The following is a 15,437-nucleotide window of genomic DNA, read 5'->3' on the forward strand; positions in this document are numbered from 1 at the left end:
TACATATCTCATATTGCCCTCCAGGATTTATGATTTATCCAAAAAGAACCAGTCAAGTGCAGCCAAAGGAGAACATGTGAAAACCAAGCCTATGTGCAGTTTATTCTAGCTCAAGGAGACAACTAACAACTAAGATATTAAAATATTGCCTCAGAAGAAAGATGTGTCATTTTGGACATTTTCTGCCAGGATTTTTGTCAAGGCCTTTCATGCAACTCTTTTTGTTTAGGCAAAACCATTGTTCAGATCTCACTTCTGTTTCCCTTCAGTATTCACTATCCAGCATTTTGTCTTCAGCTCTGAAAGCTTTTGCTTTGAGGCCACCCTGACACCTCTGGGATGAGGATCATTCTGTCTTGATGTCACACAGTCTATCTCAGTAGCAGGTGAAAGAAGGATGCAGAACAAGCTGTCAAGGATGGCAGATACACTAAAAGCTTTTTCTTTCAAGAAAAGAGTAGAACTTATTTTCTTCATATTGGAAAATGAACTTTTGGAGGTAAAAGCAGTATGTCTAAACTGTGAAAGTGACTAATGGATGATTGTTCATTATTTATAAAAAGCAGAAAACTAGAGGTATTCAGTGAAACTAGTAAGCAGCAGGCCATAAACAAATCTAAGGATTAGGTCTAATATTCACCTTATTTTCTAAGACTTTCCAAAGAATCAGCTGTTCTGTACTGCTGAGCTGGTGGGCTTACTTTTAGGAACCAATTCAGTAGTTCTTGCATCTTTATTCATACGAAAAGGTGTCCCCCATTCAGTTGTTGCTGAGTCAGGGCAGTCTGACTTTATTGCCACTTCCAGTGTTCAAAAGAAATGCATGGCTTTAGGTTTTACACAGCAGTGAAGTTTTTATTGGCATACAGGCCATACATGTTTATTTTTAATGGTGATTTCATTGCTCAAAACAGGCAAATGTGTGTTCTCACTTGTAGGAGTCAGTTGTTTCATTACACATACCAGTGAAGAATGGAGGGCTACTATGAAACCATCCTTATGGCAGAGAAGAAAACAAAATCTCCAAAGACACTGAAGTATTCTTAGAATTATAGATTTTTCTCTCTCTGATCAAGCAGGCTGTTTGGATCAAAGGTCTAGAGTAGATATCCTGCGATAATGTTAGCTTAAAAAAAAAACAAAAAACACCACTTTTTTTCCCCTGCCTGCTATGCTGAGTAGCTGTAAACATTTTTAAAAACAAACCCAGCTTAGACTAAAGCTGACCAATATGCCTTCCAGCTTCAATTATCACAGATCATTTCTGAGCAAAACTGACTTGAGAGAACACAGCTACTGAAGATAACTCTTTGCATGGTGGCAATTCAGTCCCATCTTGGTCTCCTCCACAGTTTTACACATGCATGGACGCACTCCAGAAGATTAGTTCTGGGCAGTGAAATCTTCTGTCCTTTCTGCAAACAATGACCATGACCTCAGCTCCTTATTCTGAGTCCTTCTCACCCCTACTCATCCTGTGCTGTGAGGTATGAAGCAACCAGGCAACATGAAGCCTGCCAGCACTGCCTGCCTGGGCAGGAAGAGAAGAAATAACTGCTTTCTTGGATACTAACATTCTTACTGCCGTTGTATTCTGTAGATTTACTGTTTTCTGCATTCTTAGTTTTTCTCAAGTGACTGCCTTAGGCTGGACTGATCATCCCCAAATAGGTCAGTAGCATGGCTGCACCCCCAGGATTTTTGCAGGAGGCAGCTGCCTGAAACTTGGCTCCTGGCTAGATTTCCTTGGTTCTACCCTTTCCTTCTCCTCAGAGTTTCCAGACAAGATTTGCTGTGAGGGTGACTGTAATCACATCTCTGTAAAAGAACTTCGATTATATCTTGTGGTCAGAATAAGTTTAACTACTCAGCCTGTTCAAATATTAATAGGGTTAAGGGTTTGTATAATTCTTACTGAAATGCTGTAGATTTGAGAAAGGTGTGTCATAAGACTTAATTAAAAGAAAAAATTATTTAGTAGATCAATGCAACTGTTTGCAAAAGTGCTGCAGATACACGTTTTATGGATTAGTAAGAATGATTTATGAAGGGTAGAAAACTCATATAAATGTTGACTTCCAAAGAAATTAAACTGAAGAATCATCATGCCTGTATAGAACTTATATTCCTGACTGACTTCCGCTATCCCCAAAAGTAGGGATTTGTATGGACAAATATAATTCTAGCAAAACAAATCTACATGTTGTCCCCACTGAAGCCAGTCAGAATTTTGCTCAAGATTAGGAAACAGTGCTGTGAAAATATCCCACTTATTGAAATTAATGGTAATCCATATTTTAAATATAAGACCTTCTTTAAACAAGTTGGATGTTGCTGATAGATTTCACAGCTGTAGGGTAGTTAGCACCAGGTTATTAGTGCATTGGTGCTGCTGATTTGTGTCATGACAATGCCTGGGCAAAGCAAAGAGATAGAAAGTTGATCCCAGGGAATTTGATAAGTAACCTCAGCCCCTGGAGCTGTAATGAAAGCAGGAACTGCAGAGTTGTCCTTTGATGTGCCTGAAGAGACCTAATTGGTGTGTGCCTGCAGAACAGACCTTTTCTTCTTGGGCTTTAAAGAAAATAATTTTTAAAGCATTTTTTGATGAGTACAATGAAGACCACAGGTAGGATACATATTCTTAACTTTGGACATCTACAGGATAAGTATCCATAGCCAAGCTACTAAATTTCTGTGCCTTAGTGAGAGAGTGGAGGGGGAAAAAATCAGTTATTAATCTGGCCTTTTTATACATCTACTTTAGGACGATCTGTATTGTACCTTGGTCTCCCTTGACTGTATTGGCAATTTCCATTGATTACACAAATTAACTGGAGTGTCTGTCTCAGGTCTGGATGTCTGTTTTTAGAGATGATTGCTATTCAACATGTACAATATAAGGTTTGGTGTTTGTTTGTGAGCTTTGTATATGTGTGTGAAATGTAAATAACTTAGGTAATGCTAGAAAACCTATTTCAGATTATCTTGAATGCAGCATTAGTGAAACAATAAAGTTATCTTTTGAGGATTATGGAAAGGACTGTGTTAAAGCTGCCTGTTGGCATGTTTTTCCTTATAGGTTGGCATTGCTGAAGAAGAGTGGTGAAGAAGATTGGAAGAGCAGGCTCAGCAAAAAGCAGGAGTATGCAAAAGTGCCTGTTGCTGATCGTAGTGCACAGATGCAAGAAGTTGAGCAGCTGTTGAAGAAGGTAACTCTGTCCCTTTTTGGGAAAAACATCTTGCTTGAAATGCTTTTGCTTTTTGAAGATGCATAAAAGTAGACAGGCATGCTTAATATTAGTTGCTAGCTCCTGCTACTCCTCTTGTTGTCAGGCTTGTTTAAAAAACAATTCCCCCAATGTGAGAGATTATTTAATGAGGAGGTCTTCACTGTCCTGGGATGTATAATGGTGTTAACAGTGTCTTCACATCAGAAGATAATGAATTAGTAAGTGGGTCTGTAAGGCTTCTGCAGCATGTACAGGTACAATGATTTAAGCCCTTTCTCCTGCCCCTTCCATGTCCCCACATTGAAATTGTCTTAATACTTAGTTCCGATGTTTTCTTATGTACGGGTGAGTTTGCAAAAATGTCACATTCCTAACACACTCTTATCTCTGTGCATACACTGGGGTTTTGACCAGTAATTTGGGATCCTAGAGCCACTGAGGTAATGCAGGTACTAGAGTATTCATGAGCCATTTGGCTTTTGGTTATCTTGCATGATCTTTGCTGTTTGTGGAGAGCCAGAAGTGGCAGGACCAAGATTTTATCTGTCTTACAACAAGTAGTGAATGGAGAGGGAGATGGGTAGAAAGGTGTAGAGGAAAGGGAGATCCATATTGTTAGCACACTCTGATTATGTCTATACATGAGTAAATTAGGTTGCTCAGCAAGAGTGGATCTGCAAATTGGAATAATTACCGCTGAGAATCTGCTACCTGTGTCATACCTGCTTGTTTTGGTTCAGTGAAATTTTGTTTCAGACTAAATTTAGCCTGGTCCTGTGGCCTGACTGCCTCTAGCAGAAGTGGTGTTGCATGGGAATCTTGGACTGCACTTCAGGGCTTGGTTTCATGCAAAAGTCTGTGCAGTAAGCAGTGTAAACCAAAATGCAGAAAGTGAGGATGAATAGGAGATTTGCTTCAAAATTAACTGTCCCCTGGCTCAAAGTACAGGACTAGTGGAGACTTGTTTCTATTCTGAGTCAAATGAAATAGGCTCTCAAAAGCCTTTAATTTCTGTAGGAGTACTTCACAGATGACAGGTGAAAATAAAATTTATGTTACAAAATTTGCTAGTGGGGACAGAAATCATTGGATCCAATTATTTAGTTGTTTACTTCTATTAAATAGTATATAAAAGAGTATGCAGTTTTTTTTAAACAGTAACAAAAAGTCTCCTGTTCCATCAATGCATTACAAGTAAGGACACAGTTTGTCATTATTGAGGATAAATCTGTGCCTGAACATGTGGGTCATCAGTTGTGTTAACTGGACAGAAAAGAATAAAGCTCATTTTTTGCAGTTTGGTTTGTGGGGTTTGTTTTGGTTTTGCCCTGTGGACTTGTTCAAAAATCCAGCTGCTACTTTGAAAGACGTCCTAAAGCAAAAATAGTTCCAGGGAGGAAATCAAAATTGTGGTCACATTTTTAACAGGGTAGCCTCCAAAATGACAACTGTTGAGATCAGATAACAAATGTACTCCAGCTAAAGACAGTGGGGCCAAGAAAAAACTTTAAACAGCTGCCAAGATTTAGGCAGAGACAAACCCTTTGTTCTCTCTTCTCACCCCTCTGCACCCATATCCTCCCTGCTGCGTTACCATGTGCAGCAACTTCACTCAGCAAGCAGAGTCAGGCTTTTAAAGCAAGTAAGGGAGCATGAAGTGCTTGAGGGATATAGGCTTTGAAGTGACACTGCTAGCAGGGGAAGTTTCTGTGACACTGGGTCACCCACTCTGATAGTTCCTATTAGCTCTTGGCTATTTAGAGCCTAAATCAAAGCATTTTCATGTCTGCCTATGGATGAAAACTTGGGTGTGTAAAATACACAATTCCATGAACATATTGATGTTTGGGATGCTGATTCATTATGTCACACATGAGAAATATGTAAACCCTTACTAAGGTGACATCTTTACTTACAAGACACCATGTCAGCTGCCTTTAAAACTAGAAATACTGGTTTTAATAAGCAATCTGTATGGTGGCTGTTATCCTTTGAAGACCATGAATCACTGTGCTATTGAAGTCTGTAGAACTTTGAGAATCTTAAGTGTTTTCTGTTGCTGGATTACAGTAAAAATAGAGGAATTGTATTGATTACTGAATTTTGAGCTAGTTAGACAATTTCCACACATGGCAGTCATCAACATCATGGCATCAACAGCAAGGGCGTGTAAACTTCTCTCATGCCCTGCTGGTTCAAAACAATGCCTGATATTTTTAGTTGCAGTACAGTGCTCCTAATAAGGTAGTCAGACACATTTTAGGGTTTTTTTTGTGTGTGTCTGTGTGTGTCTCTCTTAAAAAGTTATCTTAATTCTGGAGATTTGATTATTGAAGCACAGCTGCAGAAATTAGACATTATTAGAGTACATTTAGATTTCATATAAACAACAAAAGTGGAAAGATTCATACTCTTAACAAAATAGCTACTTTAAATAGTGCTGTTTGATCATTTCTAGTCAAAATGCTTCTGCTTGGTGTCTACATGGTGAAATATTTATCCAAATATGTTACAGTCATTTGTGTGTAGACTAAACTGTAGAAAAACACCATAAAATTCTTGGGAAAGCTGACAGAGCAACCTCACCAGGAAAAAAAAAAAAAGAGACTAAGGAATTAACACAAGCAGATACAGATGAAGGGGGAAACTGAGATTTACTTGGAGGTCCAGCATCTGTTTTGATGATTGCTGCACACCAGAGGAGAATTTTTTGGAAGCTGTAAGACTTCTTAAATTATTTATATATATGGTAAAACATATTTGGACAATTCAAAGAATAGCTCTAACATCAGGGGAACAACTGTCTTACTGGATAAATGCCTTACTGGAACAAAAATCTCTTTTATTTGGGAAAAATATTTTGGATTTAGTATCTTTGTTTCTATCATCTTAGGCTGGATTGTTGTTTGTTGAATTTCTTCATGAGTAGAAAAATTAATTAACTTCAAAATCTTTCCATTATATCAACATAAGAAGATTTATTGGAATAAAAATTTCTGTTTTATAGTGAACCATTTTTAACAGAGTCCCTGATTAATGTGATTGCCAGCTGCATTGCAGTTGCATTAAAGCAGTGACTGACATTTGAAACACTTCATTCTTGCATTATGTTTAAATTGAAGCTCAGCGCTGGTGTTAAAGGCTAGGGGTGAACAGTCATTTCAGAATTACTCAGAGGTGAAGTGTGTAAAAGTGTAGAGAGGGTAAGCCCTTGAAAAGTGACTTTTAGGCAATAAAATGGTAGTCTTTTGCTGTGGTAATAGTTTTATCCATTTCATATATGCCATCCACCAAGTGCTTATATCACATTCTCATCAAAGCTGAAACTAATTATTAGGCTTCATTTTAAGCCACTCTAATAAGCTGTATTTATCCATCCTCTGTGCCATTTCCCCATTTGCTTTAACCTACAGAAAGGGAGAAGAATTAAAGCTGATAAAGCCATATCTAATCATCTCTGGGTAAGCCCAGCTCTGGGGCAGGGTTTATTTGTAGGCTGCGTTTAGAATGGTGAACTCACCTTCACTGAGTACTCTGGGCTTAGCAAATCCTTCCAGATGGCTTTTGAGTCTCCCAGTTTCAGCAAGCATTCTTTCCTTTCATCCAGAAAATAGATGATTTGCTGTTTAGCAGCATCTGATTAAACTTGCAGCAGAATTATTCACATTGTGGTTGACATGGTTCATCAATTTAATGGTGCATGAAAACAGAGACATGTAAAAATTATCAGCATACAAAAGGTGTATCTTCCAGCTGTGCTGTTTTGTTCTCTGTTGAGCTGTAGTGATATTGTTACTAACTTGGATCATTCCTGCATGGAATTGCTTTGGTAAACATTCTGTTGTATTATGACAGCATTTTTGATCTCTGCTTTCCAACAGGGAAAACATTTCTAGAAGATGAAAAGATTTAGTAAGAAATAAGGGAAAGAGGAGTTATTTCTCCCCTATTTCCATTCCTGGCAGTCCAGTTCTTTCCTAATTTCTTTGCTCTGTTTCTGTCCTTGCCATAGGGACCTGTATATGCTTCTACTTATTCTCCTGTTATACCTGCTCTCCATAAATTTCATCCTTTTCTACCTATTAATCAGGTGAGCAAAAGTCTGCACAATTTAAATGCTCAACAATTTCAAGTAAGGACATTTTACCAGTGTTTTTCTTAATGTATTAAATTAATAATCCTCTTAACTGATTAACCAGTTCGGTAAAAGTAGCTTTAAAGAAACATAATGTTATGCCACTATCCTGTGTACTCTTCTTCAATATACATTGTGCTACTATTTCTCTTATGGTTGCTTTTCTAAAAGTTCTATATCTGTTTTAGACTGTATAGGTGAGAAAGTAAAGGAAGGAAACATTATTGCATTCATTATAATACTGAAAACTTGTAAGTTGCTAAAAAGGGTATATAAAAGGAGAACTATGGAACTACATAGCATTTACTTTAGAATAAAATGCTGTGTACCCTGACCTCCCTGTAAGTAATGTGCATGTACAATGTAAGACATATTTCATCATCTAACTTACTGACTTCATTTTCTAACTGATTTCATCATCTAACTTACTGACTATAAAAAAATGCTTTTGTTGAAAGATGACTTTCCCACAGTGCTTTTCTCTAGTACCTGTGTAAAGGATTTTTGCCTTGGCACATCCTGCTTCTATTCTCTGACTATCCTATCTTCCTGCTTATCTCTTTCTTCCTTTAAGGTCTGTAGTACTAGTTTGAAAGAATCAAGCTCTCTGATTTCTGATGACCGTCATCCTTGGAGATGGAAGGTGAAATGCTATATAAAATTTCTATTTAATTTTTGGAGGGAGGAGTGCGACAGAAGGTTACACTCAGATTGATGATGCACATTCCTAATTTGTGTTTGCTTGGGAACAGAGTTCTGCTGCTGCTCCAGTAAATGTTAGAGAAGCTTCCTTGTGAAGTGTTCCTCAACATCATGTCTGTACCTCTGCAATTCCATCATAGACAATTTGAAGAATTAATATATAGTGAGAAATATGAACTTTCTATAGCCAGAGCAACATAATAAAGTTCTCTTTGAGCAGTAGAGTACTAGACCTTGATCTGAGCAAGCCATACCTGGTTCACATGATCAGAGGTAAAAAATGCAAAGGCAGAAGTGGGCAAAGGAACAAGCTTCAGAAAACCACAAGACTGGAAGATCTGAATAGATCTATGTAAATCAAATTCTGCTATGATACACCTGCTTGTCCCTTGCCTCCCAGCTCACACTTGTGGTTCCTGTGCTACAGGGAATCCATTGGGCTCTTCCTTTCTGTAGTCTGTGCTGCATGCAGGCAGCTTTCTGACCAGCATGGATAATGGCAGTGAATTCAAGGATTGGGATGATGAATACAAAAGAGGCTCCTGCATATATTACAAACATTTAGGCAACTGATATTTACCATTTCCACATTCACTTTCATAAGCTGTTTCTGAATATTATATTTTACTATGAGATTTTTAATTAAACATTAAATTTTGGACTACTTTGACATTTGTTAGGGCTACCTCTTTCCTATAAGCTGTGGATTTAATATAGCTTATTTACTTCAGATCACCTATTATCTGGTTGGGACAGAGTTCACCAGCTTTAGGTATCTAGAAGATAACAGTATAGTCTAACTTAATGATAACCCTCCAGTAATGACAGGAGGCCCTTCAATGAGCTATTCATTTCATCTGTCTTAAATGGAAAACAGCAAAAATTGTGTTCATTTTCCATGGCTCTGGTGAGCTGCATCCTTCTCTCTTAGCAAGCTGCTTCTTTCTAGCACAGTGTCAAGGTACATGCAGACTTGTTTGGGGTTTTTTTCTGGCACAGTTAATCACTTTGTTATTTGCACCAAACAGGAGTTGAGTGTGTTCTGTTTTCCTCAAAGCTATTCTGACTAGAAAGGCATACATTTGCATGGGGTTTTCCCTCCATGTTCTCTTATATGGAGGCCCATATAAAGTTGCAGAAGAAAACAACACAGAGATGTTTTACCATACTTGAACAACTGTTGGATTCTCCTTATACTTTTTTGTCTTAGGAGTTTAAACTAGAGAAGTTACTTGTATGTAAAAACAAATAGATACTTCTTGAATCCTTAATTTGTGTAATTCATAGCATTCATTTTAAATAGAACCCTCTTTTGAAAACCAGATTTTTTGTGTTCATTCTTGGTTCGGACTCCTCAAGGTAAGGGCAGTCTTAACCTTCTACGTAGAAACCATGAATTATCTTGTTTCTTAAAAAAAAAACAACAACAAAACCAAACAGCACACCAGCATGCTAACAGACCACTTTCAGTTCTTGTGACCTAAAGGGGACCCTGCTTGGACTGGAAAATTGTAGGAGCACTGCCTAGATGTGGCCCCTTCCTTAGCATAAACAGGGTAGTGCCTGCCATACCCTCAAGAAATGTGTTACAGTGCTAGAAAAGACCAATATCATCATCCAGCCTAGCCAAGCTGTAGGAGAAAGTAATCCCTTTTCCTAACTGTTCTTGCATTGAGTCTATAAATCCTTCCCAGACTAAAAACAGGATCTTTTAGAAAAACACGCAGTCTTAATTCTAAACTGTCTGCCTACAGAAAATTCTTGGCAATATTAAATAATTTTTCATATGTTATTATTCTTGCTGTGTTAAATGTAACTCTTAACCCTTTCTTCAGTGAAAATACATACTTATCTGATATAATCTGAGGTCGATTTATCTTTTTTTTTTAATATTCAGCCCTTTCTTGAAACCTTTCAAAATTGTCAGCATCCTGGGTAGAAGCATGGAGTCTGGAAATGGATGAGTTAGTCCAGGACAGATTAACTGTTCTGAACAACTTTCCATGGCAGTTTTTGCCTCTCTTCTTTTTCTCTATTCCTAATTGGCTGGGTTGGTTTGGTTTTTGTTTTTGTTTTTGTTTTGTTTTTTTCCCTTTTCAAATAGCATTTCTCTTAAAGTCTTGATTTACCAGACTTTTCTGGTATCCTCTTTTGTTTTTTTTTCAACCATCTGTATCTTCATCATTCTTCTCTATGTTGGTGTCATCATGTGGGTCTTCTCAGGGGATAAGACTACATCCTTCATTTTCCGTGTTCATGACAACATTTTGTTCAAATTTGGGATGAATCAGATCACTGCATGGTTCTTTCCTGTTTGGTCAGTTTACCAGTTTGCAGCCTGTAAGCTGCTCTGATATTTTTATATTGCTCAAAAAAACCTGCCTCAGAATGTCATCTGTGATTAACGCAAATATATTAAAGAAATCAGAGGTAACAGTGTTAATATATTTAATCATACTTGAGCTCATCAAACTTACCATTTTGATTAAACCTGTTTTCCATAATGCCATGTGGAATGGCATTAATTACAAGCTGGTTATTTGATTCTTCATTGATTGTCTTTGCAACAGCTTTTCCACAGGTGTCTGGAACAACCCACAGCTTGTGTGACCTGTTCCTACATGCTTTAGTTTTACTTCTAAATATTGTCCACATTTGAGCTTTTATCCTATTTATTTTCCCATTTTCAAAGGCTTTTTAAAAAAAATTGTTCTGGTGTTTTGGGGCATCTCATTTTCCAGCTTTTTTGTCTAAGGTATCAGTGAACACGTCCATCTATTTTACACAATAAATTAAAATATTTCGTTGAAAGTAACCACTCTTTTAATATTAAAAAAAATGCATTGGAGCTGTTTTATTCCTAAGTTTTTATATGTTATTTTTATTTATTCTTGATATACTATTTTTTGGGCTGACTTTTTTACAGTTTCAAAATTTAGGTTCTTCTTTCATATCATAATTTCTAAATTTTTTATCTTAGAAATAAAATTTGGACTTAGAAGCTTCTTGAGTTTTAGCTTTCTTAACATATTTTCTCCCAACTATAATGTGTATTGACTGGTTAATTCCTCCACAAATGCTCCATGTGGCAATTCTGAAAGCTTTCTAAACTGTTCCCAACTAGCAGGTATATTTTTTTCTGAATTTTTTTTTGACAGTTGCATTGGCTTATATTAGCTTTCTAGTTACAGAAAATTATTATTTATTTAATCATGTCATATACTTCTGGTTTTCAGCAGCACTGTTAAGGGAAATTAAGTTGATTGGGAATTGTTTGGTGTCTATTTAGTTTATAATTTTTTAGTTCATTTGTTCATTAATAGATTAAGGTAGGAGTCTTCATGCATTAGGAAGAGATCTAGTATGGAATTTCTCCACATTGTATAACAAATGTACCCAGTCTTAGGAACTCCAAAGGTGCTTTGCCCAATGGAACAGCTTGAAATATTCCATCATTAAAAAAAAATAAAAGGAAAAAGAAAAAAAGTCTGTTTCACTTCCTGTCTGACAGCTGTTTTCTTTTATCCTTTGACACAGCTCCAGAATTACTGACAATCTTTCTGGCAATTCATGTGTGTAGTGATTAACACACATATTTCTAGGTCTGCATCTTCAGAATTTTCAGTAGCTGTATAGACTCTGAAATTCCAGGTATTTGCTGGAGACAAAATAAAAAATTAAGACTCCTGTAAGGTTAAAAACACAAATCCATATTATTTTACTTCTTTCCGACTCTCCCTCACCTCATATTGTAATGGAGGTCAGCATCCTTACTAAGTTAAAAATATTTGGTTTGTATTAAATTTTACTTGTGGCTTCATTAGGTATTTATTAATTTTGTGCCCAGGCCTCCTTTACTATATTGTGGTATTTTCTACCAACTTTTCATCCCAGAAGTGGCTGTGCTGACACTGGAATGGGTAGAGACTGGTAGAAATGAAAGAGACTTCTTCAGTGCTTTTCTTTAAAGCATTCAGAGACTTTGACAGATGAAGAAATTATACTGAATAGACTTGTATGTTGTTATTTCTATTGAACGTTTCAGAGTTCTAGGGAAAAAACAGAGTATTTAATCTTGATTATCATGGCTTGCAGTCCTATTGTCTGGCTGTCCAGCTCTCCTTCCTGATAAATGGAGAGGAATTTTTACTGCAGAAATATATGGAACTAGAGGGAAGTAGTGGAGGACTCTCATGGTCCTAGTCCTTGTACAGACCTTTTCTTGGCTTGTCTTATTTTTCTGGCTGATGTCTACTGATGCTGGTAAATGCTGAAAGCTACAAAGTCTCTGTATTAGACTGCAGTCACAATTGTTTTTTATATAAAATGACTTATTTACTTAGTCTGATTGATTTTTAAGAAAATAAAAAATAACAATATCTTCTTTGTATCTTGAAAGGAGAAGAATGTTTATGTTCACAAGGTGGTGCATACTTTTGCATTTTCCTTCTGTGGTTCTCTGACCTAGAGTGGTATTAAAGCTTGAGATTTTAATTTGTTTTTTTTCAATTCTAGCAGCTAGGTTGTGAGGAAAAATTATGAATAGCACCAACTTGGAAGTAATTCTAGAGCTGACAGTCCCATGCATTAAAAATACTTCTATGTTTGACTACTATGCAGTATAATCCCTGAATTGTTGACAGTTTTAAAAGATAGCTATGTAAAAGGAATAGTCCTTTGGCCTGACCTAGCTGCAGCAGAGTATGTAAATTCAGTTTCTTTCCTACTTAAACTACCATCATCAATCCATCTGTGTGAGAAGGGCACTGAGATACTGCACTTTCTCCCTCTAATCACTCCAGCTGTTGGCTGCCCAGCTCTAAAGCAAGAAAGGAAAGCTAAGGGTGAGCTAGGGGAATAAAAAAAAAAAGAGGGTGTAGTAGAGATGATCAGTCTTGGAAAAATATTTAGTAGAGCAAGCTGACTTTAGAACTAAAACAAGCAGCCTCTGGAGAGGTGGATAGTCCTGCCTGGAGAACTGAGTTACTGTAAGAGACTGATTATGAATCAGCCACTGAAGTTACATCACTTCTCTGTTTTGCCCTGTGCCACCTGCAGATCTGCACACTTGGAAACATCTGCTCATAGTCAGTAGTGTTCTGACTTGTGTAGCAAGTCATGGTTCAAAAGAACAAGAATCATGGAAAATTATTTCATACACAGAGTAAATAGTTTGCTTTGCTTAGAGGAGTGGCATCTGCCGTGGCTGGTAGCCTCAAGAAAAGGTCAAAGAGCACAGACCTTGTACAGACCAAAGCCTTGTGCTCACAGTGTAATGGAGCAGCAAGACAGTGAAGCACTGCAGGGTCACTAAGCTGTGTGTGACTTCCCTTCAGTAGCTTGTTCCCCACTCCCTTTCCTCTGCATCTGACAGCTGAAATGTTCAGCCAGTCTTTAGCTATGTCTCTAGCAGGTTTTTTAAACATTTCTTTCTTTCTTTTGTTCCCCAAAAAAGCAAAGAATGACAGATAACCAGGAGAGTCAAATGACCATTGAGGAGAGGAAACACCTGATAACAGCTCGAGAAGAAGCCTGGAAGTCCAAGGGTAAAGGAGCAGCCAATGACTCCACACAGTTCACTGTAGCTGGCCGAATGGTAAAAAAAGGTCAGTGATTAAATAATCCCAATATAAATAAGACGCCCCTCATCTGTCTAGCCAAAATAAAGTCAAACTAAAGCTATGCAGAAACAGCATCTGTATTTAGCAAGAGGAAGACTGTTTATCGTCAACTGAATATTGTGTCCTGAGGCTTTAGTTTCTTGTGGGTGTAGTGTTGATCCATTTTATTCTGCACTGTTGCACTGCCATCCACTTATCACTGGGCTGTGTCTAGCTGGTGGAAATCTATGACTTGAACAGGGATTTTCCTTGGTTTGCCTTTTAATGCAACCTACAGGGCATAGATGGATTATTCTTTCTTACTTACTCTTCCTTTGAAAGCCCAGCTGCACTGTCTAGAGAATAGTTGTGAAATCGAGTTGTTTCTGTTGCTGGCATTTCCCCCACTCCTTGGATCACTGGGAATATTTAGCAAACAAGTATTGTTTTTATGGATGCTGTCTTGGACAACAGCTTGAAGTGTTATGTTTGGCTGAAGATTCCCTGGTTCTGCATAAAACCACAGAGGAGAAATGACAAGGGAGCAATGTTGACTTTTTTGGGATCTCTTGAATTCAGTCACTGTTTCCAGATCTAATCATTCTTCTGAAGTGGACAGGAGTCTCTGAAGGCTGAACATGGTAGAAATGCAGCTGTTCACACAGCATGCCTGGGAAGATGATAGCTTTGGGAGGAAGGCACCTATACTGAACTTTTGTGCTTAATGAGTACTAGGTTTTGGGTTGTTACAAGGACTTGATTATTAAACACAAAAACAATGAACCTTGAATTAAAAAAAAACCTTGTAGGGCTAGCACAATACTGCAACAGGAGTAATTGCTTGCAATCCAAACCATAATCTGTTGGCAGAAAAACAGATAAACAGTATTAGAAATTACCTCTGTTAGTAACATATTTTAGCTGCTTAGCTGCTGCTTACATTTTACATAATTTTGCTGCTAGAAATGACAGTTGGTCACTATTTACAGAGTAACCCTTCTTGGAGGGTCACCAAGTAAAGCTGTTTAGTTGTCCACAGACCTGCTCTTTGCCTTTTTTTTTTTTTTTTTTTTTGCAAATAGATTGGTCTTTGGACAGGAAAAGAAGGTAGTAGCATTTGCTCTTTCTAATAAGAAAAACAATTATCTTGAAAGGATCTCTTTAGGTGCTATGATGATTCTTTTGAAGAAGCAAGGTGATGCAATGACAATGAAATCAATAAAAGTAGCTGAAGTGGGATTTTAGTTACATGCCTACTGGTTTATATCCTGAAAGAATAAATTATTATGAGTTTTTAATTTAAGAGATTATGAGAAAGCAATGCAAAATAATATTTTATTACACATGTTATATGCATGTGCACAGATGCTGTATTTTAATTACTTCTTATGGCTGAAAATTATTCAGTCCTAATTGGAAGATGATCCTTTCCTAAGCAGTTGTCAGTGTGGTCTTGTGGATTATGTGCTGGTAGAGCTGCTTAAGAGCTGTGTCCTCTTGAGTGTATCTCGAGGAAGGCTTTACCCATTGACTTAAAACCTGCTGGAATTTTGAGTCTCTTAGGTAACAGGGGAAAAATTGCTTGTGGAAAAGCTACCTAGTTATATTACAAATTTAACTTGGAGTTTAACAATTATGACAATTATGTTGCTACAACTTGCAGTAAAGGTATTGGAAACATGTTTAGTGTATGTTCTCCCAGCACAATATTGGTTTAATCTGATCAAAATAACTAAAGGCTTAAACTTACATGGCTCAGTAATTAGT

General features: G+C 37.2%; 1 protein-coding gene across 7 annotated transcripts in view; it reads left to right on the forward strand.

The window, feature by feature from the left end:
• SVIL (supervillin) overlaps positions 1 to 15,437 on the forward strand; it is a 133,021-nt gene that overhangs the window by 99,245 nt on the left and 18,339 nt on the right. For 6 of the 7 annotated variants that reach the window (XM_077788770.1, XM_077788773.1, XM_077788769.1 and 3 more), the window contains 4 exons: positions 3,083 to 3,212; positions 7,246 to 7,323; positions 7,943 to 8,011; positions 13,526 to 13,676. In XM_077788770.1, the coding sequence (XP_077644896.1) occupies positions 3,083 to 3,212; positions 7,246 to 7,323; positions 7,943 to 8,011; positions 13,526 to 13,676 (428 nt within the window). The remainder of the gene's footprint in view (positions 1 to 3,082; positions 3,213 to 7,245; positions 7,324 to 7,942; positions 8,012 to 13,525; positions 13,677 to 15,437) is intronic. The other variant, XM_077788766.1, reaches the window with a different exon arrangement.

The sequence above is a fragment of the Lonchura striata genome, chromosome 1 (assembly GCF_046129695.1).
Source record: "Lonchura striata isolate bLonStr1 chromosome 1, bLonStr1.mat, whole genome shotgun sequence".
NCBI classification, from domain to species: domain Eukaryota; kingdom Metazoa; phylum Chordata; class Aves; order Passeriformes; family Estrildidae; genus Lonchura; species Lonchura striata.